General features: G+C 49.8%; 2 protein-coding genes across 17 annotated transcripts in view; one reads left to right on the top strand and one right to left on the bottom strand.

Annotated features, from left to right (window-relative positions):
• LOC141971808 (ninein-like protein) overlaps nucleotides 1-16,122 on the top strand; it is a 19,055-nt gene extending 2,933 nt beyond the window's left edge. For 4 of the 10 annotated variants that reach the window (XM_074929775.1, XM_074929691.1, XM_074929855.1 and 1 more), the window contains exons 3-17: nucleotides 37-142; nucleotides 1,531-1,681; nucleotides 1,971-2,107; nucleotides 2,188-2,325; nucleotides 2,603-2,741; nucleotides 3,406-3,516; nucleotides 4,138-4,227; nucleotides 6,346-6,442; nucleotides 6,908-7,050; nucleotides 8,106-8,431; nucleotides 12,224-12,293; nucleotides 12,966-13,217; nucleotides 14,261-14,473; nucleotides 15,274-15,390; nucleotides 15,485-16,122. In XM_074929775.1, coding sequence (XP_074785876.1) covers nucleotides 1,986-2,107; nucleotides 2,188-2,325; nucleotides 2,603-2,741; nucleotides 3,406-3,516; nucleotides 4,138-4,227; nucleotides 6,346-6,442; nucleotides 6,908-7,050; nucleotides 8,106-8,431; nucleotides 12,224-12,293; nucleotides 12,966-13,217; nucleotides 14,261-14,473; nucleotides 15,274-15,390; nucleotides 15,485-15,673 — 2,007 coding nt within the window. In that variant the 5' untranslated portion in view covers nucleotides 37-142; nucleotides 1,531-1,681; nucleotides 1,971-1,985 and the 3' untranslated portion in view covers nucleotides 15,674-16,122. The other 6 variants (XM_074930027.1, XM_074929526.1, XM_074930175.1 and 3 more) reach the window with 6 other exon arrangements.
• Nucleotides 13,251-20,856, bottom strand: GINS1 (GINS complex subunit 1). 7 transcript variants are annotated; one of them, XM_074930369.1, is made up of 8 exons: nucleotides 20,742-20,856; nucleotides 20,592-20,656; nucleotides 20,415-20,510; nucleotides 19,947-20,037; nucleotides 19,346-19,462; nucleotides 18,574-18,663; nucleotides 18,388-18,462; nucleotides 13,251-13,614 (listed from the first exon to the last, which is right to left on the bottom strand). In XM_074930369.1, the coding sequence occupies exons 1-8, from the start codon at nucleotides 20,814-20,816 to the stop codon at nucleotides 13,534-13,536; spliced, it is 690 nt and encodes a 229-aa protein (XP_074786470.1). In that variant the 5' UTR covers nucleotides 20,817-20,856; the 3' UTR covers nucleotides 13,251-13,533. The 7 variants fall into 7 exon arrangements, with proteins under 7 accessions (XP_074786470.1, XP_074786606.1, XP_074786759.1 ...); XM_074930427.1 differs by lacking the exon at nucleotides 13,251-13,614 and adding an exon at nucleotides 17,647-18,119; XM_074930505.1 differs by lacking the exon at nucleotides 18,574-18,663.

Genomic DNA, 20,856 nt, shown 5'->3' with positions numbered 1-20,856 from the left:
CTGTTGAGTTTCTCTTCTCTTGTACTCATTTTTTAGAAACTGAAAGATTTATTCACTAAACTGGAAAAGGATGGAGATGGAAGGATGAGCTTTGAGGAGTTGCAGTTTGGCTTGTTCAGCCACATGACCACCTTTTTCCAAGGTACGTCAACATCTCTCAAGCAATGAAGACTCAGCACTTTGCAGCATGAGTTGAAAGGCAGAAAGCTTTCTTTGTAACAAGAATCCTGATTGATGTCCTTGATCTGCAGCTCCTTGAGGTGATTTCCATTAACTTTGGATAAGGAACCTAAATCATTGCCAGTTCCCTACACAGGATCGTTCATTTGTCTTTGATGTTTCTACAGTGTCCTGCAGGCAATCCAGACACAAATCCAGCCATCGCACTTAGGAAGGTTTCTCCATCCATTTCCCCACAGAAAAGGAGTCTAAAGAATGAGTTCTACCAGGAACAATTCAGGCCAAGATGTTTCATTTCACAAAGGAGTGATTTAATAGACATTAGTTTGGCATCTGAGGGTGGTGACTTGGAGAGAGTTTTCCACTTGTCAGTCAGTTTTTGGGTATGGTCTGGACTTTGGCTACTGCATGGTGACTGAAAGGTTCCACTGGTAGCTGCCTGAGTAGGAACAAACCCTGTGCAGGTGGAGTGGGATGGTAATACAGAACAACAGAAGGCTGCCGAGCCTCCTCTTTTTACAGGAGAGAGAGGAATGCATATCCTAGGAGAATGGAAAGATCACCCCAATTCTAACATTGGCTGCAGAAATGCTGACATCTCTGCACCTCTTGTGACTCAGATTCATCCAAATTTTCTTTGTTTGCTGTAAAATACTTTCCCCATAATGCTTTTAATTCCAAGGGCTGGCAAGGCATTTGCAAATGCTTTTGAAGTAACTGTGCTTTAAGGCACTAAAGTGTAAGTAAGTGAATTGCTGATTACCCTGACGGCCAGAACAACTCCATCCAGGACTCTGAGCAAAACAGCTCAAAAAAAAAAAAGAAAAAAGAGTTGTTTCAGGTTCTTTTGGCTTAAGACTGAGGTAACAGCTCTCTGAAGATAGGCTTCCAAACCTGGTATGAAATCGGTGCTCTTGGAGGTATTACCAGTTCTGTATCAGCTTTCTGGATTCTGCTTTTTGGTTCAGCTTGGCTGAATCTCATTTAGCTTTGAAGTTGACCTCAACCCAATTCTAGCTTCTAGATCAGAAAAAATATTGGCTGGCAGTCCCCATCTGTCAGTTTTCACAAGACCTTCTGATGCTCTATAACTTCCTGTGTTGGTCTTTCTGTGGATACTGAGTTTTCATGGGTTAGCAGCAAGATCAGAGTACATGGTCTGTGCCTGCCAACCTGCTCCTTGTGGCTGCCTTAAGCTCAGGACATTTCCCTCTTGGCAGCTTGGGGTTGTTATTAGAATATTCTCCAATATTGATGGGATTCCTGGAGCTTCCTTTCAGTATTGAAAGCTGTCAGTTTTTCTCTGCCAGTTTTGCCCCATTGACTTACCTCCCCTGCTTTTTTCCTCAGTGTCAGAGTGCACAGGGAAGCAGTCTGTCCTTCCAGGAAAGCTGTGTGGGCACACATCTATTCTCTGGCATCAGCAACGGCACTAGATTTGCCAAGCCTGGACTTGTCATTGCCATCTGAGTCCTGAAAGAACTTAGAGGAGATCCTCTAGGTCCGTGGTGCTGCCTTGACCAGTGGTGGCAGGCGAAGTGAGCAGTAAGGCCTTTCACAAGCAGCCGCCTGGGGTGGACGAGGCGCTTGCAGTCAGGTTCATGATGGGATGACAGGGTTTGGCCACCCCAGGGCTGGGGGAAATCTGGAGTGAGTTATGATCTAGGCCTGTGATATGGCAGGGGGAATCTCTGAAAGACAGGAGGGTGGTCAGATGGTGTAACAACAGAAATACTTTTGGCACTGTTAGAAGAGGAAGAAAGTGATTTCAGTCTTTGCTGTCCTTGCAGAGGCTGAGTAGCAGCATGGAGGAGTGGGTGAGCCAGGCAGAGCTGTCTGCAGTTTTCAACAACACACTCATGGTCCCCAGGAGAGGGCTTCGGCATGCAGCTGTCACCTCCTATGGATACAAACTGCAATGCCTCAGGTGACGGTGCTGCTCCCTGGGAAGAAGGCCCTTCTGTGGAGTGTGTGAGATGTCTTAATGCACTGTTTGCTGTCCTGCAGGATCCAGGTGAGGCAGATTGCCAGGGAGAGGGACAAGGCAAGGCTGGACTTGGAGGAAGTGGAGAGACGTTGCCTGCAGCTTGGCAGAGAGTTGGACAAGCAGTATGTCGCTCTTGACCACACCCAGAGCAAGCTCAGGTAGGAGGGGTCCTTTTGGTGGGGCAGGGAAAGTGGTTTTCCTGTGGGTACCCACAGCTTCTCCCTTCTGTCCCAGTCTCCCTTTATGAATCTCCCACTTGTTTTGCCACTGTGTTTGTGGCAGAGAAGTCCCTGAAGACCTCCCCACATTACGGTCCCAGCATCCCTCCAACCAAGCTCTCATCAGCTTTGTGCATGGTGGGAGGGGGTGCCTGGACCTCATGGCCACCTGAGAACACACTCTGGGTGCCCCAGCCATGCTGCTTTCTTCCCTCAGGGGTTTTCAGGCAGATACAGAGGCGAAAGAGCTGCTTTTGCAGCAAGCAGTCAGTCACCAAGCAAAGCTGGAGGCCGAGGCACAGTTCCTCCAGGGCAAAGAGGCCAGCCTGCAAGGGAGACTGAACCACACAATGAAGGTGAGTAAAACTGCCCTGGGTGAAACATCCTCACTTGTTCAGAGGAGGCAAAGCAGAGGTGGTGACAAAGATGGATGGTTTGTGTTGCTCTTGCTAGGAAGGATAAGAGTTTTATGCAGAAAAATCATCAGCCACATCCATACTATTGAATTAAATACAGAGCTGTTCCCTTGCTGTGACATTATTAAACCCCCATATTTTCTGTTGGGCATGGTTTGGCCCTTGCTAACACCTGAACACCTGATGGCTGAGGCTAAAATTGTGCCAGGGACCAAGCAGAGACAATGGTGTCCACGTGTCTGGGATTTTTCCCAGTGCTGTTAGGCATAGACGTACAGGTGGAGATAGCTTAGGACTTGCTGCCTTTGTTGGATGTGAGGGAAATCATAGTTTCATGAAGCAGAAGTAGAGATGAGTTTGTGGGGCTGTCTAGCTCTTATTCTGCAAAACCCACTCCTGCATCTGTCCTTTGGAGAGACGAGCCAAACTCCAGCCCACATGGAGTGTACCAGCAGCATGCTGTCCAAAGTGGGGTCTCCTGGGAGCTGCGTTGTTTGGTATGTTGATGTGTCAGTTGTATTACAACTGATGAACTGGCTGATGAACCTGTCCTGTGATGTGAGGACCCACAACATCAAGAGAATCTTCTGCCTTTTGTCTGCAGGAGAACACACAGCTGCAAAACAAGGTCACAGAGATGGCTGAGAAACTGGTGGCCTCTGAGAAGCTGGTGTTGGAGCTGCAGAAAGAACTCAACCGTGTTGTGAAGGACAAGGTAGCCTTTCTTTCTCTGTTGCAGTTACATAGGAACTTTTCAGGAACTCATCAAAAGATTGACCCTTTCCTATGAAATCTTGAGTATTTTGGGTCAGTTGTTATGGTCTCCCCCTCTTTGAACTGTCCTGCACAGAAATGACAACCTGGAAAGAAAAAATACTGGCTTTTAATTTAGGCCTTTCAAAGTTTGAAAAAAAAAGGATAAGGAAAGTTTGCAATTGTAGAAAATTCTACAAATTTGAAGTCTTCAACTGTGAACTTTAGAATTTGGTTTCCAGAAAAGAAAAGCTTTTACAAGTGTTAGAAGTAAAGGGTTTTAGTGTCTTCCACTCCAGTGAGGCACCTGGTAAAATGGATCTGGGTGAAGAAATGAGTCTGTGATCTTGTTAGCCAGTTTGGGAAAGCTAGCCTGCCTGTAGTTTGGTGTCTCTCACACATGAAGAAAAATGTTTTTCTTCCCATTTCTGTATCTGACCCGTCCCACAGCTGTCAGTAGGAGCCCTTCCATTGAATCTATGGGTGTTGTGCCATGACTCCAGTGATTCTGTAGAGCTTTTGGCTCTCCATTTGGAGAGGTGATAATTTTCTTGATGAGAAGTGTTTCCCTGTGCTTGTGCAGCTTGGCCAGATGGAGCCCCACAGCCCAGAGCTCCTGAACCAGAGTGAGCGCTTTGCAGATATTATCCTGGAGTATGAGCAGCAGTGCCAGGTACAGGTGGGCAGCTTTCCAGCAATGCTGTTGTGAAAGTACAGCTCTCATCGGCACATCCGTTGGGCACTTTGGGGAGGGGAGGAAGGAGGCAGCCCTGTTCAGAGGGGATCCCTCTTGCTTTGCTCTGAGTCTTTTGGCAGGAGGCAAAGTGCCCCCAGCCTGTCTCCTTGCTCCTGCAGCCCTCTATGGGTTGGTTCCCTTGCTGGGGTACTGGCAGAGGGGAGTAGGGGTGGGCTATCAAATCTTCCCTTCCTGCTACCTTATAGCCCCGTGCTATATTGTTTGGGAACCATGTGTATAAGGACAGACCACCCTGGGCTCTGTTTCATTTCTTATCAAATGCAAAGAGAAAGCTGTTCTGCTTTGGAAAGCATGTTATCACTTAAATTCTTCTGTCTTTTTGTTTTTCCCTTCCTCCTTCCTGCCCCCACTTTAACAACCCATACAAAACCTGCTGCTGCTGGACTCTGCTAGAGAGTCAAGGTGAGCCTGTCCAGGTACCGGGTCTGTGTGTTGTCCAGGCACTGATGCTGTGTGTGTCGTACCTCCTGCAGGGTGCTGTGCTTCTGCTGAGAGCTTTGGGCTCCCTGGGACCTGAGCACTGTTCCCCTTATCTTGTTTTTAAGTGACTTAGGTTATCTTGCATGTTGTAAGTTGCTGGGTGCTCTGTGACTTGGCTCCTGAGTCCTATGCTTACTGCATTGCCCATTTGTTTCTGAGTGCTCTGTGTGGCTGGGGAACATCACTGAGTAGAGATGGTGACTTATCCCCTCAGCAGGGGCCGAAATATGCATTTTCAGCTAAGCTCTTTTCATGGATGCAGCAGACAGCCCCTCCTGAAGCTGTAATTAAGGGCAAACATGCTGAAGTACTATCAAGTGCAGCATTGCTCCAGGTGGTACCAGAGGGTTGAAGGTGCTTGGTGGTGTGAATTTTCCTCCCATTGAGCAGCCCCTTAGTCGTCCATGAGAGTGCTGGTGGATGGAGAGGTTCGGCCTTCAGGCTTCAGCTGCCCCTGGGAAGGCAACCACTTGGGTTTATCCTTTACACTTGTTGAATGCTGTCAGCCCTCCTCCTCCTCTGCTTTCCTCTTTGGAATGGAGATTAAACAAACTGGGTTTGCATTTGTCTAGACCTGCTCAATAATATTTATTACTATTTGGAAGCATCCTAGTGCATAGTGTCTTGTAGCACATCAGTTTTCTGGGTGGCAGCATATGGAATAATTTGATGTTTGCTCAAAGCGAGCAGTCCAGAGGGAGGCAGGATGCCTTGTATGCTATTGCTTCCAGTATGGGATGGAAGGTGTCAAGTGAAACAAGTGATTGCCAAGCTCCAGACCCCTGTGTGGAATTGGATCATTGCACTGCCATGTTGGCTCATAGCATGGTGTTCAGCTGTGGGACCCCTGGCTGCAGGCTGATGTTGGCACTGAGGTGGGATAAACTCCTGTGCTAGCCTCTGAGGGTTGTCTCTGCTAAGCAGGCAGCAGGACCTGCCTCATGCTTCCCATGGGATCAGCACCTTCTTGCCTTGCTTTATTCCTTCTGCAACCTGGAAATGTTCCCTTACGGAGCCCTGTGGGACTTGCTTCACCATAAATCCTGCTGTCACTTTGCATACAGTAGTGCTTGTTGGCCAGACCAGATACCTGCAGGAGTATCTTGAGGATGTAAATGCAAACCTCTGGGCTGTGTGAGGGATCGTACTGAGATCATGGTGTTTCTTGTGTGTTGCTTGTCAGCAATGGTTGTGTTTAGGTCAGGAGGGGTCTCCGGAGGTCAAACCCTCCAAGGTGTTTGCAGAAACCTCTGGTATTGTGTGCTTTTGCATGCAGAGGCAGTTGCTTGTGGCTCTCCATGCTTTACAGTGTCCAGTGATGGTGATAGCAGTAGTCTGGTCTTGTATTACTTCTCTGGCTCTTCCAGAATCTCTTCTTCCTTTGGGAAGGAGGAAGATCCCCCTGTCTTATTCTCAGACTGTGCTGGCGAGGGGGCTCTGCTCTTCATGCTGTGAGAGACCCTGAGTACACATGGCTGCTGGGAGCCATAGGTGCTTGGCCCTCCACAGCCCTGGGGAACTTTGGAGCAGCATCATGACCTGCCTCTGCTTCAGGTGCTGTGGGACCAGAATGGAGTGCTGCGAAGGGAGCTGGAAAAGCTGCGTTTACAGCTATGGGAGAGCAGGGCTGAGAGAGGGCTGCCAGCAGGAGGTAAAATGTGGGAGGGGTTGGTGCCTCTCCATCTTAGCAAGAACAGTATTCCCTCTGGATGGGAGTTGCCATGGGACTGCGGGGCGGCTTGTTGTGCCTGAGCTGCTGCTGCCCGTTCTGGTACTGGGCAGCCTGGGAAAGAAGAAGGGAGGTTATGGGTGGTGAGGAGAAGGAGAGATGGAGGAAAGGAGGCTTTTCCAACTTGAAAGCTGGTGATGGTGACCTGTGAACTAGACAGCTGGGAGTGAACGTGCAGATTTTCACTTTTGAGGATGTTGAGGAAACACAATATAGTAACAAGTCCCAAACTGTGGGTTGGGAGGTTCAGGTTGAACATTAAGAAAAAACTTCTGGCCCAGAGGGGTGATGCAGCCCTGGGACTAGTTGCCAGAAAGATGGGGGATCTCCATCTTTTGGGGTTGTATGGGCTTGACTGGATGAAGCTGCAGCTGTCCTGTCTTGTAGGCCTGTCCTCACAGGGCTCTTCTCTGCCAGTGCGCCACTATTCCAGCCCTCTGGTTCCCCCTCCTGTGTGCACAGAGACATCACTCTCAGTGGAGCAGCTCGAAGAGCAGCTGCGGGACCCAAAGGTGCAGCTGGGAACCAAGGTGAGGGGGATGGGGGGTGATGTCCTGATTTTTTGGCACAACTGCTTGGTAAGCACCCTGCTACAGTATGGCTGATGGGATGTCTGCTCCAGGAGGGTTGCTGGAAGGTTCAGACTGAGGAGCAGGGTGGTACCTCATCTCTCTGCTGGAGTTATTGTATGTGCTTTCCCCAGCCCATTTTAGCTGGTAGGAGGGTTTGGAACCATGACTGACTGTCAAAGGCTTTGTGGAAGTCTTGTCACTTTGCAAAATGTTTATGTGGGTCTTGCTCCTAATGGGGAACCAGAGATTAACTCTACTCAGTGTTGCTATTGCAGTAAAAGCAGCAAGAGGACCAAGAGGAGAAGTAGCCAGGTGTCTCCTGAGGGCATGGTGGGATGTCAGGGCCCTGTCTCCCTGGGCTTGCAGCACGCTTTTAACCTGCTTCCCCTAGGGTGCCAGCGTGAGCCCAGCCCTCCCTTTAGACATCAGTGAGTACTCATTTGAGAGGCCTCAGTTTCCACCTTCAGTCTTCCTTTTGCTGCTGAACTGAGAGGTCGAGGCGCTTGCTGTGTTTCCACTGCAGCACTGCAAGAGTAAATCCTAAACTGCCACACAGGTGAGGAACAGTGCGAGGAGCACAAAGCTGCTTGCAGATCTGCCTGCTTCACAGTCCTGCCTTTGTGCTCATCAAATCCTGGCATTTCTAGTGTTTACAGGGGAGCCATGGGGAGCAGCAGCTACTCACCACCACATCCTGGACAAGGGACCACTCTGCAGGGTGGAGGAAGGATGTGCGGACCAGTGGGATATGATGCCCTGGCCCCTCCCCTTTCTTCTCTGGGGCCCCTTGCAAACACAGAGAAAGGGGAGAACTGTGCTGCTTGCTGGGAAGAGCTGGGACCCACTGATATCTGATTAGAGGCTGCTGCCCCAAGTTCAGTAGGGACCAGAACTGCTTGAAGAGTGTCCCCTGTTGAGAGGAACCAATAGATCGATCTGAGCCAGAGCTATTGGAAGAGAGGGAGCTCTTGGGAGCATGATGCTAATATCCAATTCCTGTCTCCTCCCAACAGATAGACTATTACAAGGAGGAAATCGAGTTAATGAGGAAAAACTTTGAGAGAATGAAGAAAGACAATGAGGAAAGCTTCAAGGCTGAGATGCACAAGATGGAAGACCAAAAAAGAGACCTGGAAAAAACAGTTGCAAAGGACTGGCCTGTAATTGATAGCCTGAAAGAGCAAAAATGTGTGTGGAGCCTGGAGCTGGAGGAGAGGTTTGAGATAGAGCAGGCCAGGGTGGGACAACAGCACACTGAAGACATTTACCATCCAGGGCAGCAGCTGGACCAGGGGGAAGAAGAGCTGAGGATGCAGCACAGGGACGGAGAGAGCCTGAGGTCTGGCGCCATTCTCTTTCTGAGGCTAAGTGGGAGACTAATGGTACATCCCCTGTGCAGTTTGGAAGAAAACCTGGGCAGTATTGTAGGGCTGCAGCTGTTCGAAGTGGGATGTCTAAAGTCTCCTTACATGTGTGCTTTTATTTCAAGACTTTAAGTTTCCTGCCATGTTTCACTGCCAGCAAAGATTGTATCTCAAAACAGTGAGAGAAATAAGAGAGCTTTCATCAGTGTTTTCTTATTGTCTCTCTCTTTCTTGCTTCTTTAGCAAACCTGCCTCTGTTTGCTAGGTCAGCACAACCTGCTGTCTTAAAAGCAGCAAAAAATGGCTTAAATTTCTCTGTATAGCCAAAGACTGGCTTGTGGGAGAGTAAGGTTGTCGCTAAATAGCTGTTCCTCTTCCCTTCCTGTGCTTGTGGTGCCAGTTCTGCAGCCTCCCAGGGGCCAGAATGGCCTTGCAGAGGAGACTGGAGAGGAATTGGACAAGGAACTGTTGCCTGTCCATGCCTGCTCCCTCCTACATCCCAGCACACCCCACCACAGCCCCAGGCTTTCCTCCTGCCTCTTTCCTGCTATGTCTCCCTTCAGGACCAGAGTCCGCTTCAGCAATACACAAGTGTATTTTGCTAGGTCGTTATCCCCATTTTAGGGCTGAGGAGCTGAGATATGGGGTAGATGTGGGAGAAGGGAGGTGACTTATCTGAAGTCTGTGGTAGACTAGGGGAACAAACCCAAATAACAGGAATACAATACATTAGAGCTGTGTTATCACCATCTCCAGTGAATGATAGAGGGACTGGCTGTAGTGGGGAGCTTTCAGAGTTGTTGAAAACATCTGATGGATGAGTCTTTGATGGAAACTTTCTGTAGCATTTAAGTAATTGCCTTGACTTTGCAACCTGAAGAAAACTTTGCATTGCCTCTCCAGAAAAAGTATGTTCTGAGGCTGGTTGAGATTTTTAAGCTGCGTTGCCACATCCAGGTCAACAAAATGGTTTTTATCTTTAGGAAGGATGCAGAGCATAATCAGGAGCTGTTATGGAGCAAATGCCAGCGTGAGGACAGCTATAAGGTTTTGTTGCAGCAACATTGGTCTGAGAGGAGGTGATTTCCCAATGATGAAGGCTCCAAGAGGAGCAGTGTGCCCAGGAGAGGCAGAAATGGAAAGAAAAGGACATGGTCTCTCTGTGGAAGAAGAGGCAGCTAAAGTTGGAAGAGAAGGTTAATGAGGAACAAGTCAAGATGTGTGAGATGCTATAGCTGTTTGGAAGAAGAAAAGTAAAAAAGCACCAGGATGAAATGGGAGTAATGCAGAGATTGTGGGGCTGAGGGCTCTGGTGTTGGAAGGGATAAAGTGTCTGGAGAGCTGCCCTCTTGGGGGAAAAGGAGCAGGTCCCCAAGACTCAGGTGAGCAGGTAGAACAAAGTCTCCTGTTGCAACCTCAGCACTGAAGGAGCAGAGAAGAAATGAAAAATTGTGTGATGGACAGACCAGTGCAGACAGTGCAGGTGTCTGTGGCAGGGAATGGCCTGCTCAATCTAGAAGCTGGCACCAAAGCTGAAAGCATTTGTCAAAGAGAAATTAAATCTTGATAGGCAGGGGGATGTGCTTGGGAAGTGTCAGAATGCAAAGTTTGCCTTCATACAGCAGACACAGCAGCATGTCAGGGCACAGATAGACTTCATCTGGAGGGCAAGAAAAAAAGCCCTGGGAGACAGAGTGGCACAGCAGCATAGGAGGAAACATGACATTCAGGATGTCAAAATGGAGCTGGAGAGGGAAAGAAACAGGGTGAAACTAGGGCTGATGCAGCTCAAAGATGTGTGCTGGCTGGAAAATTAACCCAGAGCTCAAGAGAGTGGCAGGTTTGCAGAACTAATACAGTGCTGCTACTGAAAAAATAAAAAAGCAGATGCCTTGTGAAACACAACGCTGCTTAACAACATGATGGTCCAAGGCACTCTAACAGCAGATATGTTCTGTCTTGCTGTCTCCCACATGTCTTCTACTAAGCATGAGAGTGTGATCAGAGAGCTGGGATGTGCTCATGTGGCTTTGCCTGACTGTGCACTCCTCTGCCTCGTACAGCTGTATGTGGGTTTTCAAGATGGTACAGGAAGCACACCATGGGAATCCTAATGTAAAACTGACTCAGAAAGCAGCTGTTGTGAGGAGCGTCCTGCCAAGCAGAGGGAGTGAATGCCACACAGATAGCCCATGCACTAGTCCTCTTGCTTCCTGGCTTGGAGAAGAGAGGGAGAACTTCCCTACGCAGCTTCTCCGCCTCCCACATGCAGTGCCATGTTATCAGCAACTGAAATGCTGTCCTTCCTGCTGGGATGGACAGTCCATTCTTCTCTGCTCTCCTCTGAGGAATTTGCGCCCTGTGTGGACCTGGGGTTTAGCAGTAGCTATTGGATAAGACTGTTTAACACAGGACTGAGCTTCCTTCTCACAAATGCCAGTATTCATGGCCTCATGGGAGACTGGGAGTACCAGTAGGATTGGAAGGATAATGAGGCAGAGAGGCTGCCTTGGATTGGAGGTTATAGCTGTTGTGTCCAGAACTGTAAAATCACAGAGGTCTCATAAGCAAACTGGCTTCTCCAGACGTGGCTCTATTGCAGTTGAAGGCTTGGGCTCACCACCTGGTTATCCTGTAATGAAGTCTCAGTGTGTCTTGATGAGCCAAATCACTTTGTTTCCACTCCTTGGCAGGCCTTCAAAATAATTCCAGTCAGCTGGAAGCCACACAAATTCAGGGTCTGATGCTATTTGTCCTTACTACCCTTCATTTTCCTTGCCTTGAAGACCTGCTCCTTCTCTACCAATGTTTTTATTGTCCCCACGTTTTAAGTGAGTTTTTGGATGGTTGTTTCTCAGATTCCTTTAGTTCTTGCTGTCTTTGCAAACCAAATGGGAATAGAGCTGGGAACCAGCATAGAATGCCAAGAGCAAACTGGGCTTTTGCATGGTTTTCTCTCCCTGCAGGGGAGAGCTGTGCCAGCTGCTGGAGAACAGCTTGCTGAAAAGTTGACTTGAGAGACTCCAGAAAGAGCTGAGGCTAGCAAAGGAGAAGGGCAGTGAGTATGATGAGTAAGAGAGGAGCCAGCTGTGGAATGCTGGCAAATTGGTGGATAGCTAATTCTTGTAAAAGGAATAGCCATTCAGGTGCATTTACCAGATCTCAACTGGCTCAGCCTTTTTTTTTTTTTTCCCATTTCTGAGCAAGCCAGCACTGTCACACGCTTTGCTCCATGCAAAAGCAGCCAATGCTGGGATGGGCTTGGTGAGCCAAAGGCTTGGACAGGCCAGAGCACAGGGTCTGGAGCTGGCTTTGGGTAAGTTTGTGGAGATGGGTATGCTGAGGGAGGAAAGGACAGAATTCTTCGCTACACAAACCTTTTGGCCAGTTTTATCTTAAGAAGCTTGAGATAGGTCACCTACTGAGCCTGAAATCCAAGGACAACCAGGTTTCTGGTGTGGATGGTCCCAAGAGTCTCCTAAGCTGGCTCTCCCACTGTTCATCCCCTGATTTTTAGGCCTCTGACAATGTTGCAGGACTTTGGGTGTCCCCAGCTGCCTGCCCTGGGCTGGGCCGAGTCACCTGTTGGGGCAGAGATGCCTGATGCACGCGTGAATCAGTTCAGGACCATATCTGTTTTGGCCTGGCTTTGCTTCATGTTGCAGGCCAAAACCAGATGTGTGGCTTCCCGAAATGGGGCCCTTCTCTGGGGGGCTGTGGTTTGCTGCGCTCTGGCCTGAAGCTGATTGTATCCCTCTCCCTGACAGGAAACACATGAGCAAGTTGGGCAGAGAGAAGGTGGAGGAGCTGGCTGAAATAACAGAGTTAACAGTATCGGTAAGGAGCTGTTAACACTAATTGGCAGGCTCTTGGCTGAAGGATTTAGGAGGACAAAAACTACATGTGCTTATAGAGGAGTAGGGAATATTTGTTTCAAACATTCAAACTCAGTCTTGCTTTGAAGAATCTGCTTCATTTTATAGCTTGTCAAGTAGAAAAGATTTGTGTGACAAAAGCCAGGGAAGGTCTTATAGAAGGGAAGGTGTTACTACAAAATCTCTAATGAGATTGACTTTCTCTCAGAGATTTTGCTTGCTCCCAGTCTCAAACCTACATGCTCACGAGCCCTTGGCAAGGTGTGCACACAAGGCCTATCTGGGATTGCTTGTGTGCAACATGAACGAGGGTTGCAGGCTGTTAGTTCCTCACCCTGTTCCTGGGATTCCTCGTGACTGGGAACCACAACCTGTTTTTTGGAGGTGTCTTTGGTACTCTTTGGGGCCATAAGCCACAGCAGGGTGGCCTTTGCTGGCTTCAGCTTCTGTTAACCTTCAGCCACAAACCTGATGCCCACTGTCTGCTTTTCCTCATCCTGAGTGCCCTGCAGTGACTGTGGTGTTCCTGAGTGGGAACCCAGTGGGGACAGCATGCGACAGGTTAAGTCTCTGTTTACTCTCTTCCCACCCCAAGCCTCTGCGTTTGAATTGGTTTTTTCTCAACCTTTTCCAGAATGAGAAGAACAAGGTGGAGGTCTCCCACCCAAATGTCAGGATGCCTCAGCTGGGCCCTGAACTCAGTGAGCACAAGACTGGCCACAGTGCTGGCCCTGACCCTGTCCAGCTGCAGAGCCAGAGGCTGGCAGAGGCCGAGTGGCTACAAGGAACAGAGACGGCCAAGAGGCTGGAGCACCACCAGCATCATGCAGTGTGTTGGATGGGCACAGAGCTTCTCCAACAGCAGCTCAAGGCCTTGCAAGAGAAGGTGGGTGTCACTTAGTTGGTAGCAGGCTGGCAGGCTGCTGGGTGGTCCCTGTGATGTTGGTCTTGTCCTCATCAGGGCAGTATTCCCCAGGCAGAAAGGACTGCTCTCTTCGTCTTTGTAGGGGTCAAAGGCCTTGCCCTCCCACTTAGATATGTCTGAAGCCAGTTCAGGGGCAGCTTGGGACCAGGTGCTTGCTTGCAGCTGACCCTGCGGTGTCCCTCTGTCCTTGTCCTGTGCAGGCTGGCTGGGCAGAAGAGATGGAGGCTGAGTGGAGGTGGTTCACACAGGAGTTCCAGGAGCTGTGGCTCCTCATGGCTTAGCTGACAGAGGAGCTAGAGGAGTGGCAGAATCGTGTAGGGGCTGGGTAGGGATGACGGGCCAGGCAGGCAGGCCATATCTGAGGAGAGGGAACAAGGGGAGCAGGGGAATAAGGATCACTAGGATAGAGGAAACCTCCAAATGTGCTAATATCCCTCTCCTGCCTTCTACTCTGGAGACAGACTCAGGGACTGGCTTTCAAGAGTGCAGCTTGCCCATGCCAGCCACCCTTATGTAGCCCTAGGGCAAAGCTGGGCTAGACCTGCTTCCCAGTACCAGGTTTGCCCTTGGCTGGTGGCAGGAAGCAGAGGACATGTAGTACAGGCAGAGATTGAATCCCAGCTTGCCTGGGATGTACCTAAGAACAAATGCATGAGAGCAGCCCCCTGTGCCTCCTGCCGTTGTGGGCCTTGCTGCTAGGACTCCCTCCCAGAGGATCCCTGCAGCAACTCCTGCTCCTCACTGCTCAGCAAGGGGAGCATCTCTTACAAAGGGGTCCCTGTTTTTCTTCTTGCAGCACTTGGTGCTTTCCATCCCTGACTTTGTATGCTGCCCAGCAAGAACCACTCCCATGGTCCTGCTGCTCTGCTGTGGCCATGCTGGTGTGAGAGCTGAGGTGGGAACTGAGGGTGCTTCCTAACTTCTCCCCTCACCTGCAGCACACTCTGTGTCTGTCCCGTTGCTGGCACAAAGCCGTAACCAGCTATTGGCTTTCTGTGTTACAGCTCTTAGAAGCCAAAGCAAGCCTGAGCCTGGCCCAGTCTCGGCACGCTCTGCAGTTGCAGCAGGCCAAGGCCCAGATGAACAAGATGGTGTCAGAGAAACTCTTTGAACAGCTGCAAACCAGCTTGAGAGAGGAACAGTGCAAGGCTCAGCAGCTCCAGGAAAGCCTCCACCAGCAGGCTGAGCAGATGTGCAGGCAGCTGGTCAGGACCCAGGTAAGCAGGTAATTGCAGAAACACAGTCAAGGGTACCGGGGAGAGAGCACTGCCAGCCTGTAAGGCAGCTGTGGTCAAAGCTGCCAGAGGTTTGGGTGGAAGATGCTATATATCAAGAGCCCATGTGGAAAATTCACTTGATCTTCAAATTCAGCTGCAATTTTCATTCCTCGTGAACCCTGTCACCACCCTGCACTGAAACAGGAGCCCTCCCCACTCTAATCCACCTACCCCAGACCAGATACCTTGTGCCTAGAGGAGGAGCTACCCAGGGAGATACTCTGTGTTGGCTCAGGTTGGGGAAAGAAAGTTTGACGCCTCTACATAGAGATGTAGCCTTCACAGAGTGGAGTGGTTTTACCTTTAGGGCACTGGGCAACAAGGTGTGGGTTTTTTTGAGTTTGTCCCTTGTTTCAGGACACTGTGATTCAATTGAACTAACTTGGGCAAAAATGGAGTAAATTATAACCCAAGGAATAAAAATGAGCACACACAAAAGCTGCATCCAAGGAAATTCTGTCTCTCACTGGGCTTTTCTGGACACAGCTGAGAGATGGAAGGCCATTGGCTTGTTTTTGTAGAAAACATTGCTGGGAAGTATGTGTCTTGTCTTAAAACTGGTTGGTGCTGACTTAGGGAAGGTTGTCCTGTTCTAGACACTTGTCCTGCTGCTCTCTGCAGCCTGCATCACCTCTGCTGATCCTCCAATGCTCTTCAGGGAGCATGAAGGTCTGAGTGGGTTGCCAGGGGCCAGGTGAGTGCTGGGCCAATGCAACATTAGGCTTTGTTGCCTGCTGCAGGAGGAACACGAGCATCTGCTGCAGGCAGCTGTGGAGCAGGCAGAGGGGCTGGAGCATAGTCTGAGGAGTGCTAAAGCTGTGCTGGCGGAGAGGGCAGCTCAGCTCAAAGACATCCAGGTGAGTGCAAAAGTGGTTAGTGCTGCACGTGCCTGCATGCCTGGGACCACTGTGTGGCGATGTTGAACCTTCAGCCTCCTGTCCCTGCTTGTAGGCCCAACTCTCCAGGAATAAACTTCTGATCAAAGACCTCCGTCAGGAGAACAGGAGGTTTGCAATGGCCCTGCAGGCAGCTGAGCTGAAGCAGAAGAGCACTGAGGAAAAGAACAAGCTATTGGAGGAGCAAGCCTCAGCTCTGAAGCAGCTCATCAGAAAAATCACAACAGCATCTTTGAGTGGGTGATGGGGCAGCCGGTGTGGCAGCCTGTACTGGTCTTGACTGGGGTTTGTCATGTGCAGAAGGGGAGGTATGGCTGGGTTGGAAAATAAGTCTTGTCATCTCCAGTCTTGACAGGATTTTCCTGAGTACATAGTAGAAAACAGAGAAAGAAATTGGTCCTGTGGATAGCTGAATTTTCCTACTGAAAGCACCAGCTTTGCTGCCTTCTTCAGCAGCGGTGTGCTGTTGTAAGTCAGATCTGTCTCAAGGCAGCCATCCCGCAGGAGCTGCCTGCACTCTGGCAGTGTGTTTGGTGGTGGTGCAGATGCTCCCTCTCTGCAGAGGATTTGCTGTTGTCATCACACTGTTACAGCTAGAAAGCCAGGGCAGGAGGGCTTACAGATTCCTGCATCCATCTCACTCCAAGCAGGAAAGCTGTGTTGTGGCATTAAAATGTTTGTGATATTACAGTACCTTCTGCCATCTCTAGTCTGCTCTGTATTTCAGTAGCCTTCCCCAGCTATTGTTGAACTTTTATTCTCTACAGCTCCTTTTGGGCTCTAGGAGGCTGGCTCTGCTAAAGCCTAAGACTAGGATCCAAACTAAACTTGCCAGATTGTTGCCTCTTCAATGAGCAGGACAGAGGGGCTGAGGGAAGAGCCATCTTTCAGTTTGAGCCTCCAAAGGCTTAGGGCAGGCTTGGTGATGGCTTAGTGACCCCCGCTCAGCACTGTACTTCTTTAAAGGAGACCAGGAGACATGGTAAGTGAAGTGTGTCATCTTGTATTCCTTGCCAGCCTTCACAGAGTCAGTGAGTACCGCTCTTGCCAAAGTAAGTTGTCTAAAAGGCCAAAAAGCCAAGTATTCACATCAGCAAATACCACATTTATTGTTCTGCCCAGGGTGTTACCCTCTGCATGGAGAATACATCATCGCAGTGCAGAGCAGAGGGTGTTTACATGGGGGTTGTGGTTGCCACTGGCTGTGAAAAGGCTTCTTTGAGGCTATGGAGACTACTACTGTACAAGAGACTAGACAAGCCTGACTGGATCAGGGTAGCATAGCAGAGGCTGGACAAAGTCAATACAAAGAAGGCTTAAAAATAGCTCAAGCTGTTCGTTCAAGAACAAAAAGATAAATTGTCTGTGAGCTAAAATTCAGCCACTTGCTTTTAAGTCTCAGCCTGCCAGGGCAGAGGTTACCTGGCCCTGGCAGGCGCTGGCTGGAAGCTGTGTCTGAGCCCTCCTTGGTCTAGACATGCTTTTTCTGCCCTGGTGGATGACAGTGGACTCCTCTTTGCCTTGGGGGCAGCCCTAATTACTAGGGCCATGAGGAAGGCTGGGCTATTACAAGGAGGGAAGCCCCACAAAGGGTGTGGTGCTAGCTCAGGGAGGTTCCTTGGCTAGGGCTGGGAGAGCAATGTACTAACACCCCAGGCATTTATCCTGTTATTCTTACCCTAAGTATTTGCTTCTAGGCTTCTGTCAGATATGGGGGCTAGGCAAACCTCTAGCCTTACCTAGTGCTTATGTTTTTGAAAGTGTTATCCCTCAGCCACTACTCAAGAGTGAACAGCTCCATTAGGAAAACCAGACAGGAAGAGCAGCTCTTCAGCCTTGCTCTGGTTTTGTGCTAACTGGTATCCTTAAAACCCTCTGCTCTGTTTCCCACCCCTACTCCAGTGGTCTGGTGAAGGAGACTCTTCATAGAGGGACACAGGCACAGCCCAAGCATGCTCAGAGAAACCCTGGTCAGCCCATGACCCAGACTGCAGTGCTCATTCACTCAGCACCTTAAGAAACATTTATAGGACTCTAATAGGAGACAAAATTCTAGAATGAAGCTTGTGCAGCCTCATCTGGTACTTGGAGGAACAGCTCCACTGAGACACCCAAGTAATGAGTTGAGCATCATCCTGCGGGGTCAAAATGGAGTGGGCCAGAGAGCCAGGTCAGAGTGTTTAACAAACACAGTGTTAACTCTTGAAAAACACTAAATTGAAGGCCAAAACGTTCTTTATTTTGCAACCGTGGAGTTCTCTTGGCTTCCAGAGCCCAGCCAGTTGGTGTCTTACTCCCACATGCACAGTGAACAAAGAAATGCTCCAAAAATGCATTCACAAAACCTACTTGTAGCTGTGGGGCTTGGATAACACCACCCCCCGCCCCTGCCACCATGCTGGATTCCTGGGAGCACATTACCAGCATGCACCCTTTGGACATGAAGAGCTGGCCAATGGGGTTTGCATACTTTATAAACTTGGGGCTGATCTTTGTATTGGGTATCAAAGGCTGCTGAGAAGGAGAGGTAGGGTGTCCACTGCAGAAACACTGAGGTGTCTTAAGAGTCCTATACACCTGAATTCATTCCCTGTTGCGGTTGTCCCTCCTGTCCCGCATACTTATGACAGAATATGCTCAAGGACTCCTTGTCTGATTAACTGCTCGCATTTCCAGCGGGGTAAAAAGTGCTGTGCAGAAACAGAGACAAATTTTCCTTGAAACCCGGGCAGGCTGAATTTGTTGCTGCATACAAGCAGCTGCTTGTTGTGCTGCATGGCTGCTGCATTGTGGTACCAGATCAGGCAGAGCCAAGCTGCAGCCCTGGGCCACGCAGACAGCTTGCAGCATGTGCGAGGAGCTATGTATGTAGGCACTCTTGACATGCTGCAAAGCTGGGATAAAGCAGGGGGAGGTCATGGAAGGGAAGGAAGAGACTACTCTTTTTGTCACGGGTACCTGGCTATTCTTCTTCAACAGGACGGTGGTACCATCATCAATCTCAAGTTCTCCATAGTCTCTTAAACACCGCACCTGTAAAGTGGAAATGCAGCTCTCAGATCATCAGACCATCAAAAAACACCACACATCACTGCTGACCTGCAACATGTGCCCCAGAACTCTTAAGTATGGACACATTCCTACCTGCCAGCTGCAGTAGAGCAGACCTGGAAATGCCGAAGTGGACTGATCCCATGGTCTGTGGACTACCTGACATACTCTTTCTGCCTCTGCCTGGAGCAAGAAGCACCAGTGAGCAGCACAGCCCAGCCCTCCACAGAGACTAGAGGAAGGGTAGCATAAAAGACAGGCTCTGGGGACCAGCAGCAGCATCATTTTAAGAACCTCTCCACACACACACCAGAAAATGCCAATCTGTTAACACTGAAACAGTCCTAAGGAGCAGGTTGATTGTCACTAGATGTTCTTTCAAGGAGAACATCAGAACAGAGCACTTCAGCTACTGACTCCAATTTCTCACATGCTCTTGCTCTATCAGTTGTGTAAAACAATTTACAGTCTCATCTATCAGGCCCATTTAAAATAACAGTAAAGAAAACTAGTCAACAATCCTTAACATGAGAATAAGTTTTCTAGTTAATCTGAGAGTTGGTTAAGTTTCTGCAAAATGCTGCAAAAATTTCTCACTGCGATTTAGACGACTCACACCATCACACCTATTCCCTGTGGACTAGAAATGGTCATTTTTCAACATACTTTGAGCCCTCAGTATAAGATGGCGTAGAACGCTGGCAGGCAGAGCGTAGCGTAAAATGTAGAAGGTTGTAGAATCGTTAGTGCTCTCAGAGGCTTTGCTCAATGACTTTCTGATTTGGGATGGGGGTGAAATTATCTTAAAAAAGATGGTTGGGCAAAACATTTGTTCACAGACAGAAACCACCAATCTTGCACTTACTTCAATGTACAGGCTTTTTGGAGGTTTTATGTCCTGTGTAAGGTCCAGCCCCTCCTCTCCTCCTACTGACCTCATGTAGGTAGCCAGAGACTTTTTGTACCGACTGAACCACTCCACCTGTGGACATTAACAGCAATCCCTCAGGCAAAGCCAAACAGCTAATGCTGAAAGACAGATCCATGATGAGTGAGATCTAGTTTGTCCTGTTAGGCCACTGTTCCCACATGTGTTCATGTCAGTCAAAGATGAATGCCAGCTCTTCTTGAAAACTGCCCCAAAGGCAGATCAACCTCGATTCAGAGTAGGACACTATGTTGGTCTAGAGATGGCATTTAAGAGCAGCATGTGATGACCTAGTTCTGAGTCTGATCTAGTGGAGACCACCTGATTCTTCAAACTGCCAAGCACTACCTACCCTCAGTATCTTTGGGATTGTACTTGTAGACCACGAATAAACAAATCACTGTTTAGAGAAAGGCACATTAAGTGTCATGTTTATAATGAGGGAAGACAAGTCTACCCTATTTTGACTACTAAATCGATAATCCATCAAGAGAAATAAGTTGAAAGGGGGAAAGAATTTAAGACAAAGCCGACTCACTTCCTCAGCTGACATGTGAAACTGGATGGTGTTTGGCAAGATGCTGCCGTACTCCCACCTTAGTGCTCGGATCCGCAGCAACCGGTCGTACCTAGGGCAAGAAACAAGGGGGAAAACCAGCGTCTTTGCTGAGGTGAGGCTGGAAAATACCCAAGCAACACTGCCCTCACAGCAGAGAGCAAAAATTTGGGTCATTCCACCCTCCTTCCCTTAAAGGATGTGATTTTTGGCCTATCCCGTAATGAAAATTTTTAAAGAACAGGAGCAAACAGGGCCTTTTCTTTGTGCTAGCGTTTGGTGTAACGAGCACAAAGGAGGCCGGTCCTGCAGCTGCAGCCCGTGGAGGAACTGGAGTCCCAGCGCTTGCGGGCCCCCCCTCTTTGGAGGCTGCGCCCCTGTGCCAGTGGGGTTGATTCCCACGCCGTGGTCCCGACAGGTCGCGGCAGCTCCCCGCCTGCCCCCTCTCACAGGTAGGCCAGGATGCAGCGCTGGTTTCGGAGCAGGCAGCAGTGCCGGAACCGGATGAGGAAAATCAAGTCCGTCCGTCCCGACTTCGCTTCGGACCTGGGGGAGGAAGAGGAGTAGGAGGAGCCACATTGCGGTAGCTGCGGGCCGGCTGGGAGCGCGGAGGGGCGCGACACTCACACGTCCGCCTGGTTCCGCTCGTACAGCGACCGCATCTCCTCCAGCGCCTGCCGCAACCCCTCCGCCTGCAACACCGGGCAGACTTAGAGAAGGCCGCCCCGCCGCCGGGCTGGGGCCCGCCCCGCTCCCCCCGGCCCGGGCCCCGCTCACCCGGAAGGGCGGCAGGTTCCCGCCGGCGGCGCCCCGCAGCTCCCGCACCAGCCCCACCGCACGCTCCCCCGCCATCCCGCCGCGCGCGCGGGAAACCGGCCGCTCCCCGCCGCCA

The sequence above is a fragment of the Athene noctua genome, chromosome 1 (assembly GCF_965140245.1).
Source record: "Athene noctua chromosome 1, bAthNoc1.hap1.1, whole genome shotgun sequence".
Classification (NCBI taxonomy): domain Eukaryota; kingdom Metazoa; phylum Chordata; class Aves; order Strigiformes; family Strigidae; genus Athene; species Athene noctua.
The sequence above is the reverse complement of the archived record's forward strand: the minus strand, read 5'-3'. Positions and strand labels throughout refer to the sequence as shown.

Coding starts and splice junctions, on each gene's coding strand:
- GINS1 (XM_074930369.1), bottom strand. CDS start 20,816: ATGGCGGGGGAGCGTGCGGTGGGGCTGGTGCGGGAGCTGCGGGGCGCC. Junction 20,038..20,414: donor CGCTGCATCCTGGCCTACCT/GTGAGAGGGGGC, acceptor TTCTTGCCCTAG/GTACGACCGGTTGCTGCGGA. Junction 18,664..19,345: donor CAAAAAGCCTGTACATTGAA/GTAAGTGCAAGA, acceptor TTCTTGCTCCAG/GCAGAGGCAGAAAGAGTATG.